Source organism: Sorex fumeus, unplaced genomic scaffold (genome assembly GCF_029834395.1).
Source record: "Sorex fumeus unplaced genomic scaffold, SorFum_2.1 ptg000122l, whole genome shotgun sequence".
Lineage (NCBI taxonomy): Eukaryota > Metazoa > Chordata > Mammalia > Eulipotyphla > Soricidae > Sorex > Sorex fumeus.
In genome coordinates, this window is record NW_026606179.1 from 17,802,335 (window position 1) to 17,820,689 (window position 18,355).

General features: G+C 54.1%; 2 protein-coding genes across 2 annotated transcripts; both read right to left on the reverse strand.

Annotated features, from left to right (window-relative positions):
* Nucleotides 1-213: 213 nt before the first annotated feature.
* Nucleotides 214-11,649, reverse strand: RAB4B (RAB4B, member RAS oncogene family). Its single transcript, XM_056136971.1, has 8 exons — nucleotides 11,477-11,649; nucleotides 9,558-9,638; nucleotides 9,179-9,293; nucleotides 7,585-7,647; nucleotides 7,333-7,487; nucleotides 6,158-6,253; nucleotides 5,935-6,064; nucleotides 214-612 (listed from the first exon to the last, which is right to left on the reverse strand). Exons 1-7 carry the CDS (start codon nucleotides 11,490-11,492, stop codon nucleotides 5,949-5,951), a joined length of 642 nt encoding a protein of 213 aa, XP_055992946.1. The 5' UTR covers nucleotides 11,493-11,649; the 3' UTR covers nucleotides 214-612; nucleotides 5,935-5,948.
* Nucleotides 11,650-12,576: 927 nt separating this feature from the next.
* Nucleotides 12,577-13,815, reverse strand: MIA (MIA SH3 domain containing). The gene is made up of 4 exons (XM_056136972.1): nucleotides 13,689-13,815; nucleotides 13,458-13,591; nucleotides 12,909-13,019; nucleotides 12,577-12,600 (listed from the first exon to the last, which is right to left on the reverse strand). The coding sequence occupies exons 1-4, from the start codon at nucleotides 13,813-13,815 to the stop codon at nucleotides 12,577-12,579; spliced, it is 396 nt and encodes a 131-aa protein (XP_055992947.1).
* Nucleotides 13,816-18,355: the final 4,540 nt, after the last annotated feature.

The window sequence follows — 18,355 nt, forward strand, 5'->3', positions numbered from 1 at the left end:
TCAGGGTCACCCACATGGGCTTCCTGTGAGTGGTTACAGACCATGCCCACAGTGCCCAGATCACTCCACCAACAGACCCCTGTATCTCCCCACACCATGCCCAGCCCAGACACTAGCCCCCCACCCCCACCCCAAATACCAGGACTGGTATTTCAATCACCGAGGACCTCTTCCAGCTCCCTCCCTGCCACCCCCAAATGAAGGAGGCCAGGACGCGGTGTAAACAATGCTTTATGTGGGCAGGTGGGGGCTGGACAGGCCTCCCTGTAATAAATAACACGTACCCGCAGTGGCAGGGCAGGCAGAGGCCTAGGGCCTTACTGACCCTCGTCTCAGGCCTGGGGAACTCTTTGAGTATGGTTAGGAGTTCACAGGGGACAGGGGTTAGCCAAGACAGAGGAAGCAACAGCAGGAATGGGTTCCCCTTCCCCCACCCCCACCCCCACCCCCGTGGCTCAGTCTTGCCCCTCAGCCAGGCCCCACCAGGCCAGGGAAGGGCGGTAGGTGGGAGGGCAGCTTGTCCGGGGCCAGGGCAGGTGAGGGGCACGGCCTCCTGGGCCTGTGTGTGGGCCCCAGCCAGAAGGGCAGGGCTGGTCCTGGAGATCAGGAGAGCTGAAAGAGAAGGGGGTGGTGACTGGAGGGTCCCCCCAACCCTCCACTCTAGCCCACTGGCATCGGTCTCGTTTCTGAGGCTCTCCCTACCCGCTTGTCTGTCTGTGCCTTCCTCTTCCCTTCCTTCCAGAGTTGTGTTTTGTTTTGTTCGTGGGCAGGGGGAGGGAAGGGGGCACACCCAGTGGTTCTCAGGATTCATTCCTGGCTCTATACTCAGGAATCACTCCTGGAAAGAATCAGGGAACCCTATGCATTGCCAGGGATAGAACCGTGGTTGGGCGCATGCAAGGTCTGTCTTACTGGTCCATCCAGCCCCTCTCCCCGAGTTTGCATGTGGCCTGACTTTCTTTCTCAGGTGCAGGTGATCTGGGAGTCTTGGGGGACCATGGGACTACTCTCTACTTGATCCTATCCAGCAGCAACTAAATGTCACCTCCCTAGAAGTCAGGGACATCACTCAAAGGGCTGCAGTACAGGTTCCTGCAGGCAGGAGGCCTGGATCAGATCCCCAAGCATCACACAGTCCCTGGAACACCACCAGGAGCACCACGGTCCATGGAACAACACCATGAACGACCCACACACACCTAGTTGGGAGTAGCCCCTGAGCACCATGGAGTGTGCCCCCCGCCCCCGCACCAAGCCAAAAATTTACAATCATAATAAATATATATCACATTCCCATGTTCTCTGTGCCCCCCCTATGTTCCTGGATCACCCCATCCCTAGGTTTTATCCCAGTGTTTTCCAAATCAGGGAGACCACATTCAGTGGGCAGTGTGTTTGCTCTGGCTGCAGATAGCATTCTGTGGGGGTGTCTACGACATCTGAAGTCACTTCCAAATCCCAGGAGTGTGGGGGAGTGCAGGCAGGAGCTTCTAGAGGTCTCTAGGCAATTCCTGCTGCACTGCTGGCCTGGGTAAGCAGCTGGGTGAGCAGCTGAGCGAGCCTTGGCTAATGCTTTCTTGAAATAAAGAATAGCAGGGTGTATCCTAGGTGATAAGAACATCGGCCCACAGAGAACTTGGTATGGGGGGTAGTGCCTGAGGCTGGAGGGATAGCAGTGACTACGCAGTCGGCACCCATTTCCCTTAGAGAGTTAGAAAGGTTATAGAACTAGACAAAGGGGCCAGTTGCACAACTTTGTGTGACTGGACTGAATGCCACTCCATATTTTTTTTGGGGGGGGGTCTCACCTGGTGATGCTCAGGAGTTACCCCTGGCTCTACACTTGGGAATCACCCCTGGCAATGCCTGGGGGACCATATGGGATGCTGAGGATTGAAACAGGATTAGCCACATGCAAGGCAAACGCTCTCCCTGCTGTACAATGGCTCTGACCCCCACTTCATTCTTTTCTAATTTTTAAAAACTACCTTCCTTCCTTCCTTCCTTCCTTTCCTCCTTCCCTCCTTCCTTCCTTCCTTCCTTCCTTCCTTCCTTCCTTCCTTCCTTCCTTCCTTCCTTATTTTTGGGTTGCACCCAGCATACTCAGGGCTTATTCCTAACTCTGTGCGCAGGGATCACTCCTGGCAGGGCTCAGGGAACCATATGGGGTGCCAAGAATTGAACCTGGTCTGAGCCTGGGATTGAACGATGGCTCCGGGCCCTCCATGTCCCTTTAAAATGCTATAGGATGGAAGCTAAAGTGATAGTACAGCAGGTAGGGTGTTTGCCTTCCACAGAGCTGACCCACGTTTGACACTCGGCACCCCATATGGTCTCCCCAAACTCCACTAAGAGAATCCCTGAAAGCAGAGCCAGGAGTTAAGTTCTGAACACTGCCAGGTGTGGCCCCAAAACAAAAACAAAAACAAAAACAAACAGACTTATGAGTAGGGCCAAGGAGACAGCTCAGGGGCTAAGGTTTGCCTTGCATCCTACCAGCCCTGGGTGAAATTCCCAGGACCACATATGGCCGCTGGAGCACTGCAGGGATCATTCCTGAGCAACAAGCCAGGATAGCTTCTGAGCACTGTCCCTTAACATCACAAACAAAAAAAAAATCAATAAAATACTATGGTTGTGAGGGCCAGAGAGAAAGGACAACAGGGAAAGAGTTGCCTTGCCCACAGGGTTCATTTCCGAAACAAACATGGTCCCCTGGGCCCCTCCAAGAGTCATTCCTGAGTGCAGAGCCAGGAGCAGGCCCTGAGTACTGCCACGTGTGGCTCAAACTCCTTCAGATAATAATAATGAGGACTGGAGCGATAGTACAGCGGGGAGGGCATTTGTCTTGGATTTGATCCCCAGCATCCCATATGGTCCCCGGAGTACCGAAAGGAGTAATTCCTGAGTGCAGAGCGAGGAGTAGCCCCTGAGCATTGCTGGGTGTGACCCAAAAAGTAAAATAATAATAATAATAATCATAGTAATTTTAAAAAGCTATAGGTATCTTACAGGAATTTCACCTCAATCAGAAACACACAACACACACACACACACACACACACACACACAATCAGTGCTAGAAACATTGTGGTTCTCTTTTTTTGAGGGCGTGACTGCATTGCATCATGGAACACACATTTCCTCCTGCAGCTCACTGACCACACGGGGTGAAAAAACACTGCACAATCTGATGTCACTCGACTTCCAGGAACAGAACTTCCGCAAGCCCTGACGTGTCCATGCTGACCAGTTCTACAAGGCCTTGACGTAGGCGAGGGGTAGCAAGGTGTGAAGGTATTGAACTACACCAGACAATGTGCAGGAGCTTTTCCTGGCTCTGAGCTTAGGGGTCACTCCTTGCAGTACCAGGGATTGAACCAGGGTTATCCACATGCAATGCAAACTCCATAACCCCTGTACCATTTCTCTGGGCAACACCTAGCAGTAGTCAGGGGTTACTCCTGGCTCTGCACTTGGGAATTACTCCTGATGGGTACTTGGGGGACTCTATGGGATGTCAGAGATTGAATCTGGGTTGGCCACATACAAGGCAAGCACCCTCCATGCTATGCTATTGCTCTGGCCCCCAGATTCTTTCAAATGAACAGGAAAGTAACAACAGCCTACATGAATGGTTTATCGGGTCTTTCCTAAGAGTCAGGGCTTCTCCTAAGCAGTTTATAGGAAGTAAAACTAAATCTGCTCAGAGCCTTCCCCAGGCAGCGACTGCTAGCAGGACCCTTTTCCCTGATGAGAAAACCAAGACCTGGAGAAGTTAAATCGTTTGCCCAGAGTCATGCAGCCACTAGGCGACAGAGTCCCGAGGAGTTGGCACCCCGGCAGCCTGTGATCTCTCACCCGCTTCCCCGCCCAGATGGGAAAAGCAAAAGCTGCGCAAACAACAATGACCTTGTGTCAGAGTTGACTTCGTGCACAAGGACAGGGTGGCTGCTAAGACCACCCAGCTAGAGGGAGTGACCCCATCTGGGAAGCTAATAAAGGTTTCCTGCAGGAAGAGACGTTTTTAGCAGAGAGCCTCAATGACCGATGGGAGCTGGCCAGAGAGAGGTATGCCTGCGTCCAGCCCTGGCACCACAGCCACTGCACCGAGGCCTGCAGGGAAAAAAGTGCAGCCCAGACAGCTCAGCTGGACATCCCTGCTGACTCTCCACCACTCTCATATTTATCCAAAGAGCAGGTGGGCTCTGCCTTCAAAGCCTACTGCAAAATCAAGTCGCTTTCCGCTGTGGCCAGCCTGGAGCTGTGGATAGCTGGGAGCAGGGTGGCATGAAACACAAGAGCGGAATAGGGAGAGGGAATGGGCAGGGGCAAGGGCACCTGCAAGCCTGTCAGGGCAAGGCTTCCTGGAGGAGGCGCAGGATGTGATGCGGAAGGAACCATGTTCCTGGAAGAGGAAACCTCACGAGCAAAGACTCAGACAAATGGAGGGAACCTCCAAGGACCTGGCCACGGTAGACCTGGCTCAGAGGTAGACCAGTTTTACCTGGCACATGTAAGGTTCTGGATTCAATCCCTGCCACCATCAAAACAAAACCCCAAATTAAACGCCATATAGCGTTGGCACAGCCAGAATGGGGAGCAGGATGGGGAGTTGAGGCAGGTTGAGGTCAAACACCAGGACTCTCAGCTGTGCTCCAAAGATCTTGGGAAATAAAGGCAGGCTTAGACAGGGAGGGCAGGGCCAAGGAGCGGCTGGGGGACAGCACTTGCCTGCATGTGTGAAGCCCTGGGTTCAAGTCCAGGCACCACAAAAGAAAACAAATAAACCAATGAAACGGAGAAAAGTTAATAGGGGAGGAGCCAAAGTGATAGTAAAGCAGGGAGGGTGGTTGCCCTACACACGGCCAGCCCAGGCTCAAACCCTGGTATCCCAAAGGGTCCCCCAAGCACCACCAGGAGTAATTCCCTGAGTGCAGAACTCATGAGTAACCCCTGAGCATCACCACGTGTTGTTCCAAAACAAAAACTAAATAAATAGCGGAGCCACCCGATCAGATTTGTGCCTTGAAAGCCCAGTGGCAGATTCAGAGGGGACAAGCAGGAGAGACAGAGTATGAAGGCACCTACTTCTCAAGCCTTTCTCTGTACCCCTGGCCTTGCCCGCCGTGGTCTCTCACCTCCATAGCAATCAGTGGGCCCCCCTGTCCCCTGAACCACTTCCCTTATGAGCAGACAGAGGAACCCTGGGAATTCCCCGGTCAGAGCTGAACCTCCTTTGCTCACAGCTGATCTCCAATGGCTGAGCAGTACTTACACTCACGTGCATGCATACACACAGGCACACGCACGCAAACACAGGCACATGCACACATGTGTGCACACATGTGTGTACACATGCACACACACACACACAAATGCGCACACATGCACTCATGCACACACACACACATACACGCACGCACAATCTCTCTCCCAAACACTCTCACACTTTTCACGTTGGGGATCCTCACTTAGATCCCTTTCCCCAGGGATCCCCATAATCCCCTCCCTCATTTCCTCTGGGTTGTTCTCAGGTGCCCTGTCCCTCCTTGTCCACCCCTGCAGTGCCCCCTCCCCACCCCACCCTTTCCCAGCTCTTCCTTCCTCCCTGAGCACCAGACAACCTTCTTGTGCATCTGGCTAATTGTCCGTGTCCCCACAAGGGAATTTCAGCTTGCTTGGGCAGGGATTGCTCTGACTTCCCACTGCCGAGAACAGACGGGACTCCATCCCTCTTGAACGGATGAAGAGGAGAAGGAGGGCCAGAGAGTGGGAGGGCTGGGGGTGGGGAATGGAACAGGAAGGATGTCTGGGGTCACACAGATGGGTCCCGGAACTCGTGCCTTTGCACCCTCTTTTCTCACAGTCCCTCATTGTCCCCCCTTTTCCTATGTCTTGGTCTCTGCCCACCTTGCCCTGTGCCCTGTGTACCTGGTTCCGAGGTCTCAGCAGCCACAAGGCTGAGGGCTCACGGCTTGTGCACTCCGAGGCTGCCGCAGCTGGCGCAGGGATGCATCCCCGTACTGAATGCCGGATCCCATCCTCTCGGGGTCCAGCTCGCCTGGGGGTAGGAGGGGCGGCTTCTAGTGAGGACGAGCCTTTGGTGCCCTCCAGCCTGAGACCCCCCATCCCCCGTGAGCCACGGCAGCCTCACCTGAGTCAATCTTGTTCAGGATGGTACGGGCACACTTCAGGAAAGCCTCCTCCACGTTTTCACCCGTAAGAGCACTGGTTTCTAAGAACATGAGCTCTGGGGAGGATGGGGAATGACAGAAACTTGGAATGATTCTAACCTGCTGCCTTTTACACATTTCCTCCGATGGTCCAGCCCTGCCCATACTCCAGGGCCCCCTCCAAGCTGTTCCCTGTCAGAGCCTCCTCCCTATACTCCCTCCGCCACAGGCCTGGTTCACATATCGCCTCCTCCAGGAAGACTTCCCTGACCTCCCGGAAGCGGTCAGGTGTCTCTTCTCATTTCTGGGCCCTAACCTCTCTGGACTGACCCTGTTTCGAAACAGGCCTGCCTCCCTGTCCCCCAACATGGCATAGTGAGGTCCTGAGAATGGGGACATGCTTTGTTGCTGTGTCCCCAGCACCACGTTGCTCCACCCCACATCACACCCAGGACTGCCAGGCCTATTACAAGGCCCCAGAGCAAGGAAAGAGGAGCCAATTTCCCTGACAGGGAGGATCCCCAGGCACCCAAAGGTCACAAGCTGGGACACAGGCAGGCCCCTTGTCGTGGTTATTTGCAAGCTTATGTTGGTCTCGTCCATGCCTCTCATGCCAATGCCTGTGGCGTAAGGGGTCTGCTGGATCCTGGCCCCTCGAGGCATCAGGTACCTACCCACACATGACCCGAGTCTGGCATCCCCACCGTACAGTGACCCCCGAGCTGCCTCTGCCCGGTGGTGGGAACCTTTGGAGCAGCCAATGATAATGATGCCCTGGCTGCACACCTGGGCCTTCAGGGTCCTTCACCTTCCCCCACCCTGTGATCTCCATTTTGCAGAGGAGGAAACTGAGGTTCTGAGGGGCCACCCAGCTCTCACTGTGAGGGCCATGCTCAATTTTCAGCCCAGGCCTCTGTTTTTGTTTGGTTGGTTTTTAGGTCACACCTGGCAGTGCTGCGGGCTGACTCCTGACTCTGTGCTCAGGGATCACTCCTGACAGGATTCAGGGGACCATATGTGGTATAGGGAAAAACTCCACATACCTGGGCTGGGCATCAGGGGGACGGAGAACCAGGGGGCGCCCTTCCACCTTCCCCCTGGGTGCCCAAGAACAAATCTCCCCTTCTTGCCCCTGCACCCCTGCAGGGCCCCTCACCATTCTCCTGGGCAAAACGGGAGGCCTCCAGGAAAGTGACCTCACGCTCAGGATCCAGGTCCTTCTTGTTGCCACAGAGGATAACCACGATGTTGGGGCTGGCCAGTGTGCGCGCGTCCGTCAGCCAGGCAGCCAGGGAATTGTAGGTCTCTCGGCTGCGGAGGAGGACAACAATGTGGGGCGAGAGGAGGAAGGGGGTACGTGGGAGAAGATGGGACTGGGCCCCCACCCCCGCTTACTCCATGTACCCACCTGGTGATGTCATACACCAGCAGGGCTCCAGCTGCCCCCCGGTAATAGCTCCGTGTCACTGACCTGTGGGGCCGGGGGTGGGGAAGGGGGCAGTTACCTTCAAGGCTGGCATTTTCCGTGGCACTGCCCCACTCTGCACACTCTGCAGCTCTGCCACTTGGCAACGGTCTGATCTCTCTGCCTCCTCCATCTGTCTCAAGTCAGTGTCTGTCTGTCTGTTGGTTTGCCTGCCTTTGTTTTGTGATTCCCGGGCTTGATCTCTGCTTAAACTCTGTATCAGCATTTCACTGATTCATTTCTCTGGTGTATGGGTGGGGGGGAGGGAAGGGACTTCTCCATTGCTCTCAAGCTCCAGAGTGCTCTCTTGTTCATTCATTCATTCATTCATTCATTCATCCCACACATTCTATCACCGCTGCTTTGCCCTGGCCTGGGTGAGTGCCATCCAGGGCCAGCCCCAGCCTCCTCCAGGTAAGCCTTGAGAAAAGCTCCCTGCCCAGTATGGGCACCTCAGCAGCACCCTTGGGAACCAGGCTGGGTCCCCCAGGAATGCAGGCCCTCCTCCTGCGCACACTTGGAGGTGCCCAGCCTCGGTCACTCACCACTGAAACTCCCTGTCTCTGAGCCCCGCACACCTCACCCGGGAACTGAATATGAACTCAGCAGCTTGGTTCTCGGGGGACCCACCCACCACTACCCACTTTATGATCTGCTTCATCACTGTCACTGTCCTCCCGCTGTTCATCGATTTGCTCAAGTGGGCCCAGTAATGTCTCCACTGTGACAATTGTTACTGTGTTTGGCATATCAAATATGTCACGGGTAGCTTGCCAGACTTTGCCGTGCGGGCGAGATACTCTCGGTAGCTTGCCGGGCTCTCCGAGAGGGACGGAGGAATCGAACTCGGGTCGGCCATGTTGGCTGCGTGTAAGGCAAATGCCCTACTCGCTGTGCTATCACTCTAGCCAGATCTGCTTCATAGACACAAGCTTTCTGTGTGAGGGGGCGCTAAGGGTTGTTCCTGGGACACTATGCTTAGCCCTGCACAACCCTCTCTCCCACACACACCCTGTCCCTCCATCCTCTTCAGTCTGACTTGTCTCTCTTTGTGTCTCCCTGACCATCCCCCTCTTCTCAGTCTCTGCCCCCCACCTTTTTCTCTCCCCCCCACCAACCCATCTTTCTTTTCTGAGGGTTCCTGTTGGCTTGGTGCCTGCAAGGGCAGTTGGGGGTTGAGGAATACACATTTCGGCCAAATGCCAGTGGGAAATCTCTCTCAACTCCCTTTCTGTCAGGCAGTTCTCTCTCCCCCTGTGCCCGCAAGAACCCTGGCATCCCCCTGGCACATGCTTCCATCCCCCAGTCTTACCATGACAGTCTCTCAGGCCTGGCCCCCTCTCTTGCCTCGGCTCCTTTCTCCATCTCCTTTTTGCTAATGACCTCTGCCGTCCTTGCTCCTTGTCCTTGCTGTTTGTCAGTCCCTTTCAGGCCCTCTGCCAGCTGGCCCCATGGGTCCCTGCCTCTATCGCCCCTGTCTGCCTGCACGCCCTCGGCCCCTCCTCACTCTCTCTCCTAGGGAGCTCAGCCCACCTACCGGAACCGTTCCTGGCCGGCTGTATCCCAAATCTGTAGCTTCACTGTCTTCCCTCCAACGTTGACCACCCGGGATCCGAACTCCACGCCAATTGTGTGGTTGGAATCCTGTTTGACTGGGAGCAGAAAGAAGAAAAGAGGCAACGCAGGGGCTCAGAGGCTGCCCGGGACCCCCAAGTTTCCTTCAGCCTGCACACGCTTGCTCCCATGGCCGGAGGAGGACCCAGCAAAAAGCAGAAGCCAAAGTGAGAGGCAGGCAGCGAGTACGGGGTAGCACCTGCAGCCCACCCTGCCCTCTGTATACCACCCCTCCAGCAGTGCCCCTGGCCGTGCTGTACCCACAGCCAGTGCACCCCTGGGGGCGGCTCCCAGAAACTCACACTTATTCTCAATGAACTGATGAAGGAGACATGATTTGCCAGTTCCTGCGCTGCCAATCACCAGGAATTTGAAGAGGAAGTCTGAGCAGATGGAGCCAAGATCAGGGAAACCCAGAGAAAGAGAAAGATGATGGGTGGAAGTGGAAACCCAGAGACCATAACAGGATGACAGGTATGGGGGGGGGGGTCGGGGGGGGGAGGCAGGGATCAAGGGAGCAAAGGGGAGCAACCATCACAGATCATTCGGCATAGTGCTTCCCACAAACTGGGTAATTTTCTTTTTTTTTGCTTTTTGGGTCACACCCAAAGTGTGCTCAGGGGTTACTCCTGGCTCTGCATTCAGAAATTACTCTTGGCGGTGCTCAGGGGACCATATGGGATGCCAGGGATCTGCCTGGGTCAGCCGTGTGCAACACTCCCCCAGCTGTACTATCACTCCAGTCCCATGCTGGGTAGTTTTCTTAACTCAGATATATGGCTCATTAAATCCTCAGGAAAACTCCAGAAGAAATGTCTGCTAACAACTATCCCCGTTTTCCAGAAAGGGAAACTGAGGCCAGAGAGGATAACTGACTTTCCCAAGGTCCCAAATGAAGACAGAGCTGGGATTCAATTTCAAGCCTATGGGCTCTGGTGTCCAAAATCCAGAGTCCAAGATCATAGCAATTGTGGACGGATAGTGCAGCGGGGAAAGCACTTGCCTGGCATGTGGCTGACTGGGGTTCGAGTTCCAGTACCCCATATGGTTCGTGAATCCTGCCAGGAGTGATCCCTGAGCATGAGTCAGTAATAAGCCCTAAGCACCACTGGGTGTGTCCCCTCCCCCAGAAAAGATCATAGCCGTTCGGAAATTACTTTATCAAGAATGACAACTTGCAGCACACCCTACATGGGGTCACCCACATCCTGATTTTTGGATGCATGGTTCCTTTTGTGTCAGGGTCCTATCTTTGCTCTCCCGCTCCTCTCTCATATTTCCTTTATTTGAGCTTTAAAAAATCTTTTTTGGGTCATACCCAGCCATGATTGGGACAATATTGGAGGTCAGAAAGAGAGTACAGTGGGTAAGGTCCTGCCTTGCACATGACCAACCCGGATTCGATCCACATATCCCATATGGCCTCTGAGCTCACTAGGAGTAATCTTGAGTATAGAGCCAGGAGTGGCCCCTGAGCACTGCCCGGTGTGGCCCCAAAAACAAAACAAAACAAAACAAAAATTTTGCTTAAAATAAAAACAAACTACCACTTGCCCTGCCCCTCAGGACTTCACCCTTATCTGTCTCTGAGTCATTCATTCGCTCCAGCCTCTGGTATGGTGGAGTCCTTTCAAATGACCACCTGGTTCCCACCCCAGTCCCTTGCACTGTTTCCTGGTCTTGTCGAATGACTGCTGCAGCCCTTATCCTAGGGCCCCGCGTCCATCCCTTCTTCTATTCAGCCTGTGCCCAAGGCCCTGCCCCACCTTTCAGCTTTACCCCACCGCGTCATTAGTTCTCCCCCTTATTCCAGGACTCATCATCTCCAGCCCTCTAAAGGCACAGGCCCAGAATCCCGAGCATCCTGCCCCGCACCCAGCCAGACCCCCGCCTTTCCCAGTCACACCCGCCACTGAGTGTGACTGAGGCTCCGCCCCAACACGGTAAAGCCCACCCCTTCCTCTCAAGGCCTATCCAGATCCATCCCGGCTGACTCCCCCAGATCCCGCCCCGCATCCGTGAAACCCACCAGCGGACCCTCCCCAGACTCCGCCCAAATCAATTAAATTCCGTCTGGGACCCTCGTAACCCCTCCCCGCAGCCCCTAGGCCCTCCCCCACAGGCCCAGACCCCGCCCTCGGCCAAGCCCCGCCCATTCCCGCCCGCAGCATCCTCCCTGGGCCCAGGACCCAGATCCCCACCTTCGGTCCCCCCGCCTCACCGTAAGTCTCGGCCATGACTCGGAGGCGGCCGCTCGGGGCCGCAATATGGCGCCGCGGCCGCGCCTGCTGCTCGGCTGGCAGCCGCTCACTCCGGGCTGCAGCCCCGGCTCCTTCCTACTCCCCGGGCCCAGGCCGCCACTTCCGCCTCCACCCCCTCCGGCGAGGTCCGCTAGGGCTGCGGGATACCTGGCCACGCTCTCCAGGGCCGCTGATTGGCGGGATCGGGGGGCCGGGGGCGGGGCCAAGGGTGTGGATTGGCGCCACGAGAGGAACCTAGGTGAAGGGGGCGGGACCAGGTCGAGCCATTGGTGGAGCAGGTGGGAAGGGGCGGGACCGAGATGCTTCGCGGAGCCGAGGAACGGATTTGGTCAGGAGTTGGGGGGCAGAATCCAGACTCGCGATTGGGTTAGAAGCCGACTTGGGGGCGTGAATACGGATGCGAAGAAGGGGTCAGCGAACAGCTCTAACAGAGCCTTTAAGAAAATCGGGCTGGCGAGCGCGATTTTTTGAGGGGGCGGGGGAGGACCATACTCCGGCTGTACTCAGGACTTACTCCTGACTGCGCCGGGGATCACTTCAGGCGGGATCGGGGCATCATATGGGGCGTCGGCGGCGTACAAGACAGGTGCTCTGCTTACAGAACTGTCGCTCCTGATTGCCGAGGCAGAACTGGAAAGTGGGGGGTGAAACGTGCTGGGGATACCTCCCACCTTCACTATTGCTTATAATCATCAATGAAAAGCTCTGCTCTGCAATCTGTCTTCCTCATGATTCATTTGCTTCATTCCCCGTAGTTTAATTCCCTGTTTGATCTAGAAGAGCCCAGTCCCCCAATTGGGTGGCTTAGTTCATTCCTTCTTCTCATTTGCTGTGTCAAACCTGAGCGTCAGCCTCCGGTACCCAGTGGAACACTGCCTAGCAACCACTGACGTTACACAGGCAGTGAACTGATTGGCTAGATTCAGGAACCTGGGCAAATATTTCCTTTGCACATTCCCACCCCACAAAGACCACAGACACCCGCAGTTTGCACTTGGCCACTGTATTTGCATGAAGCCAGGGAGGAGAAGCAACTGAAACCGCGGTAGGCTGGTTGAGTTCACTGGCAGTAGAAATCCCATTTCTGAAAGAGAAAGGGGAAACCATTGAGGTGGGAACACAAAGTCACAGCACAAAGAATCTCGCAGTTTCAGCAAAGATTGTATCTGCCAGGTTCAGATTTGGCCATACAAGTGTTATGCAAATTAGCCCTGGGCCCTCTAACTGAAGTTCATTTCAATTCCCCATTTTACAGAGGAGAAAACTGAGTTAGGAAATCATTCCCAAAGCACACAAGCCACCAAGGGAAGGGACACCTTTGCCATCATCACAACACAGGGATCCTCCCTCCAGATCCCAGCATCCCCTTCCCTCCCCCAACAAGGCACTCACATCTGTCTTTACATCTATCTTGCCAGGTTTTAGGGTCTGGTCCTCCTGTACAACGCTGCTTGGGAAATAGCCCAGGCGTGCAGCCGTATCTCCATAATAATCTCCCTGAACCTGGAAGAAGAATTAAAAGCTGGGCGTGGAAAGACAGCAAGTTCTACATTCCAGCTTATTGTCACCCAACTGGCTCCATCCTTTTCATCCAAATCTCAAGTTTAAAGTGACCAGCTCAGGGGCTAGAGAGATAGGACAGCACTTTCCTTGCACACAGTTGACCCAGGTTCCATCCCCAGCCTCCTATATGGTTTCCCAAATACCACCACCAGGAGTAATTCCTGAATGCAGAACCAGGAGTCAGCCCTGAGAGCACCGCTGGCTATAGCCTAAACCCCCCCCACTCCACCCCCGCCAAATGAGTACAGATAATCACAGTAGCACCCCAAAACAACTCCAGTTCACCCCTTCAACTTCCCCCTTTAGATGGAAAGTGAGAGGGGGGCTCCTAACCCCCCAACCCTACCCCCTTTCCTCTCCCACTCCCTCCAGACTCACACTGCCTCCCCAGAAGAGCCGGCCTCGGCCCTTCAGCTTAGAGTAGACATATACCACCTGGCCCCTGTGTATGGTCAGGAATCGGCAGTCTGGGGCTATGTAGTCCTGCAAGGCCACCGCCATGGAGATGGGGTCTGGGGAAAGAACAGAAGGGAATGACAACATCCCCCATGTGGCAGGCAACACAGGCCCTTCTGGCTCCCGGACCCCCAATCCCAGCCCCCATCTTACGGCTGCATTCTTCATCGGCACAAAGCTTCCGGTCAGCTAGTTTGGGCATGGAGCGGCCCCCGATGCTAGGCCCAGGGTAGGTAGACAGTAAGATGAATACGCCCAGGAACACCAGTGAGCAGGCCATCGTGGACGAGGAGCAGGAGTGATCGGGGGGGATACAGGCTCTGATTTGGTCCTGTCGGGCTTCTCTCTCCAGCCCAAAAGGGAAACCTGTGTGCTGTCTTGGCCCCTCCCTAAACCCCAGCCCAAATTTGGCTCATACCTCCGGGAGACTGCTTAGTCAAAACCATTTCAAGGATCGGGTAAGGGCTGCCAGCCTAGGGAAATGCCTGGTTGGGCCCCATCCTGCTCAGGCCCCTCTGAACAACTGCAGCCCTGAGCCTGCTGGGGTGCCTGGGCCCCTCCAGGGACAGAACCCGAGAAGCCAGCTGGAAAACTTCACCCTGGAATTTCCTGAGCTGAGGGGCAGCAGAACAAGGCAGCCCTTTGAGAAAAGACATGCCCCTGCCTCTGCCCCAAGTCCTGAGTGTGTATTTTGTGGCGCCTTAAGCAACAAAGGCCCATCCAGGATCATTCTGAATCCTCACAAGCCCTTTCCCAAGCTGGTGTCCCAGACAAAGCCACTTCTTTGAGCCACGTTGTGTATCTGGGTGGGAAAGGGAGGTTGGTGCACACCCAGCAGTGCTCAGGAGCTATATTCCTATATTCCTGGCTCTCAGGGATCACTCCTGATTGTGCTCAGGCTGCATATAAGGGCCTTGACTCCTCGACAGTCTCTCTGGCTCTGGCCTTTATGTGCTTAGGATTTTTCTTATTTACTTTTTAAATAGGAGCTAGAGCTCTTTATTCACTTTTGGGTCACACCGGTAATGCTCTGGAGCTACTCCTGGTTCTGTGCTCAGGAATTACTCCTGGGAGTGTACAGGTGGCCCATATAGGATGCTGGGGATCGAACCTAGGTCAGCTGCATGCAAGGAAAATACCCTCCCCACTGGAGTACCACTCTGGCCCTGTATTTTTATTTTTTTGGTCTGGGGGCCACACCCGGCTATGCCCAGGGCTAACTCCTTGCTCTGTGCTCAGAGGTCTCTCCTGGCAATACCCAGAGGACCCTAATCCTTGCTAGGGATCTGACGTGGTAAGGCAAGCTCCTTACCTGCTGTACTCTCTTCTGCCCTTTGGGCCGGGGTTAGGTGTTTCGGCCACATCTGGCAGTGTTCCAGGCTTACTCCTGGCTCTGTGCTCAGGGATCAAACTCCTAGTGGGGCTCAGGGTGCCAGAAATCAAACCTTGGTTGACCATGTGCAAGACAGGCATCCACTGTACTACTCCTCTCCCTCCTTTTAATGTGTTTATATGACCTCTAATATATGCTCTGCAACAGCATAGGTAGGGACATTAGCACCCTATTTTACATAGGAATGCATGCGTTGAGTTAGTCTGGTTTGAAGTGACATGTTGAATGGCGGCAGGCCCACACCCATCATGACTGACACCTGTTCAGCCAAAGGTCACAATGGGAGTGACAGGATCTGGACTCTTCTCACTACGATTGTTTCAGCTCACTCACCTCCTTCCACTCAGCCTGGGCTATAATTCCATTGTGGAGAGGGGAAAAGGACACACACTCAGGCGTGAGGTAAGAAAGGTTCATGATGGGGCTGGAGGAATAGTATGATGGGTAAGGTGCTCGCCTTGCACACAGCCAACCTGGGTATGATCCCTGGCATCCCATATGGTCCCCTGAGTACTGCCATCAGTGATTCCTGAATGCAGAGCCAGGAGTAATCCCTGAGCATCACTGGGTATGGCCCAAAAGTAAAATAATAATAAGGCTCACTGGGGGCCTGTACGTACCAACATTCAGCACCAGCACCAACCAGGTCACCACCTCAGGGAAACTTTCCTTGATCACCCCAATTACCAGGTCTCAGCCCCACCACCCATTGTTGTATAATTGTCCAGATGGTCCCAAACTTAAAAAAGTCAAACTTAACCTGTGTGAAAACAATATTTTTTCTTTTTTTTTCTTTTGCTTTTTGGGTCACACCCAGCAATGTACAAGGTTTACTCCTGGCTTTGCATTCAGGTGGAATTACTCCTGTGGTACTGAAGCCATAGCACAGTGGGTAGGGCATCTGCCTTGCACGCAGCCAACATGGCCGACCCGAGTTCGATTCCTCCGCCCCTCTCGGAGAGCCCGGCAAGCTACCGAGAGTATCCGATATGCCAGACACAGTAACAACAAAGTCTCCAATGGAGACGTTACTGGGCCCGCTTGAGCAAATCGATGATCAACGGGAGGGCCTACTCCGGGGAACCATATGGGATGCTGGGAATCGAACCCAGGTCAGTGGTGTACAAGGCAAATAACCTACCAGCTGTGCTTATCACTCCAGCCCTGAAAACTACATTCTGTAAGAGCTATACTAAATTTTGATTTTTTGGGTTTTGGATCACACCTGGCAGTGCTCAGGGGACTGTATGGGGTGTGGGGGATCAAACCAGGTCTGCTGTGTGCAAGGCAGGTGCCTGACCCTGCTGTACTATCATGGCAGCCCAACTCTGACGTTGTCAGAGTAGATACCTATGCGGCCTCACACCCACGAGGCCAGTGTTCTACCAGGGAGCTCGTGTCCAGCCCACTATTCCCTCCAAGCTAGATGTGGCAGTGGCCATGGGACACCTCCCTTCATGTCACCAATCCCCACCTTTCTCCTGATCTCACTGGATGAAACTCAGATTGTGGTGAACAGAGCAGTTTCCTGAACGTTTAAAGTAGATCTAAACTAAACTATGTTCAGCAAGTTATAATAAATGCACTGACTTACAACTGGGGGTGGGGAAGGGGGCACTGATTAGGGGGACCATATAGTGACGCTATCAAATGAGGCTTGACCACATGCAGAGCAGTGTCTTAATCCCCCCACCCCACCCCACGACTGTGCACGAACTCAGGGCCTCACATAAGCCAAGGGCGCCTCGCCCCTAACCCATTTCTAAGCCCCACTGGAAATAAAAGCTCTACCTGGACTTCACCAGGTTGCCTGTTCTCACCAGAATGCCCCCCCTAAGCAACATATTGAACCTCTGCATGCTCATCATTTGCTGAACTGATTTTCAAGTACCTGGCAGTGAGTGTGCTTGACTGTTGGGGAGTGACAAGCGAACATCACCCCAATACTAACCCTAAGAGTCTCCTCTAAACCAGGAAGATGAAGCTCAGAGTACAAACCATCTATGGCCACTGGGAGCAGTTAGGGAAGAGTATTCCCCACCTTTTAATGCACCCATCAAACTCTCTCCTTCTTGCAAAGTCTATATTTGGTCTCCCGAGACTTCGTCCCTTGATTCAAACATGTGCGCCTCTTGTTTTTTTGTGGGCAACACCCAGAAGTGCTCAGGGGATCATGTGGAATCAAGGACTGACCCTGGGACTCCTAAATGCAAAGCAAACCCTCCAGCTGAGTCACCTCTCCACCTCCTGATTGACCGTTTTTAAATTTTGAAGGGGTACGGAGGGCAGCCATACCCAGCAATGCTCAGGGCTATTGCTGGCTCTGCACTCAGGATGCACTTCTGGCAGTGCTCAGGAGACCATATGGGAAGCTGAGGATCGAACCCAAGTCTGCCAGGCAGGCCCTGTACTCTCTGCAGCCATCTTGATGCACTTTAGACAGGAAGGGCTGCACAATGCTTAGAGCACCAAATTAATGGATGTATTTCCTCTTTTCTAGATCGGTGATCTCAAGAAGTCTCCTGATTCCCCCACTTGCATGACTAGAGATCAAATCTAGGACCTCAGGGGGGTGAAGTTTGCTCTACCACTTGAGCCGCGCCCCTAACCTGTACACATTCTTTCTCCTCTCTCCTCAATTATCAAGTGAATGAAGGGGTGTGAGCACACACATGCTCACCAGTAGCTGCATTTCCCGCCTGGTGCTGGCATCTTTTCAGCTGCGGTGCTCACACCTGGCAGCCACACAGCCCCAGTGGCCTGCAGCAGGGGGCGCCAGACGGCTAAATGGCTGGCTTTGAGTTCAGCACATGTAGTATAGCCCTGGGGATTGATTCCTGCGGATTCTCAAAACCACTGAGCTCCCTCTTTGACCCCTGTGGTTCATTACTGGTTCTGAGAAATACCCTGATTTCCCGTTCCTATGTGAGCAAAGGGTACTTGAGCCCGTGAAAAGATGTTCGGTAGACAGCTATGGAAGGCCCCCCATTAGATCTCCCTTATGCACAGTTGTTAACAATCCAGTTCCCTTTCTCTCCAGCTGGTTCCAGATGCTGCCTGTGAAGTAGCCTCGTGCCTTGTTCCAGCATCAGGTCAGTGGCGTCCCAGATGGGGTCCATGCAGTCAGGGGACTGCAAAAGTGGCACTTGGCTGAACCCAAGACTCTCCTTCAGGGCTGCAGATGGGGGCATCCTTGGCCAGGCCACTGCCTGCCAGAATATTATGTGGCAGTCTGGGATAAAATTTCCTGCCTGAATGCTAAGACGAAAAGAACTGTCAGTCAAAGCAGTAACAATGACCTCAGTAGAGTACCGTGACACTCTTCCCTATTGTCCCAAGGTTACAAATATTGAGGTGCAAATACCCAGAATATTCTGACGTACCAGGAAGGGCTACGCAAAGACACGGAAATGGAACGGACCAAGGG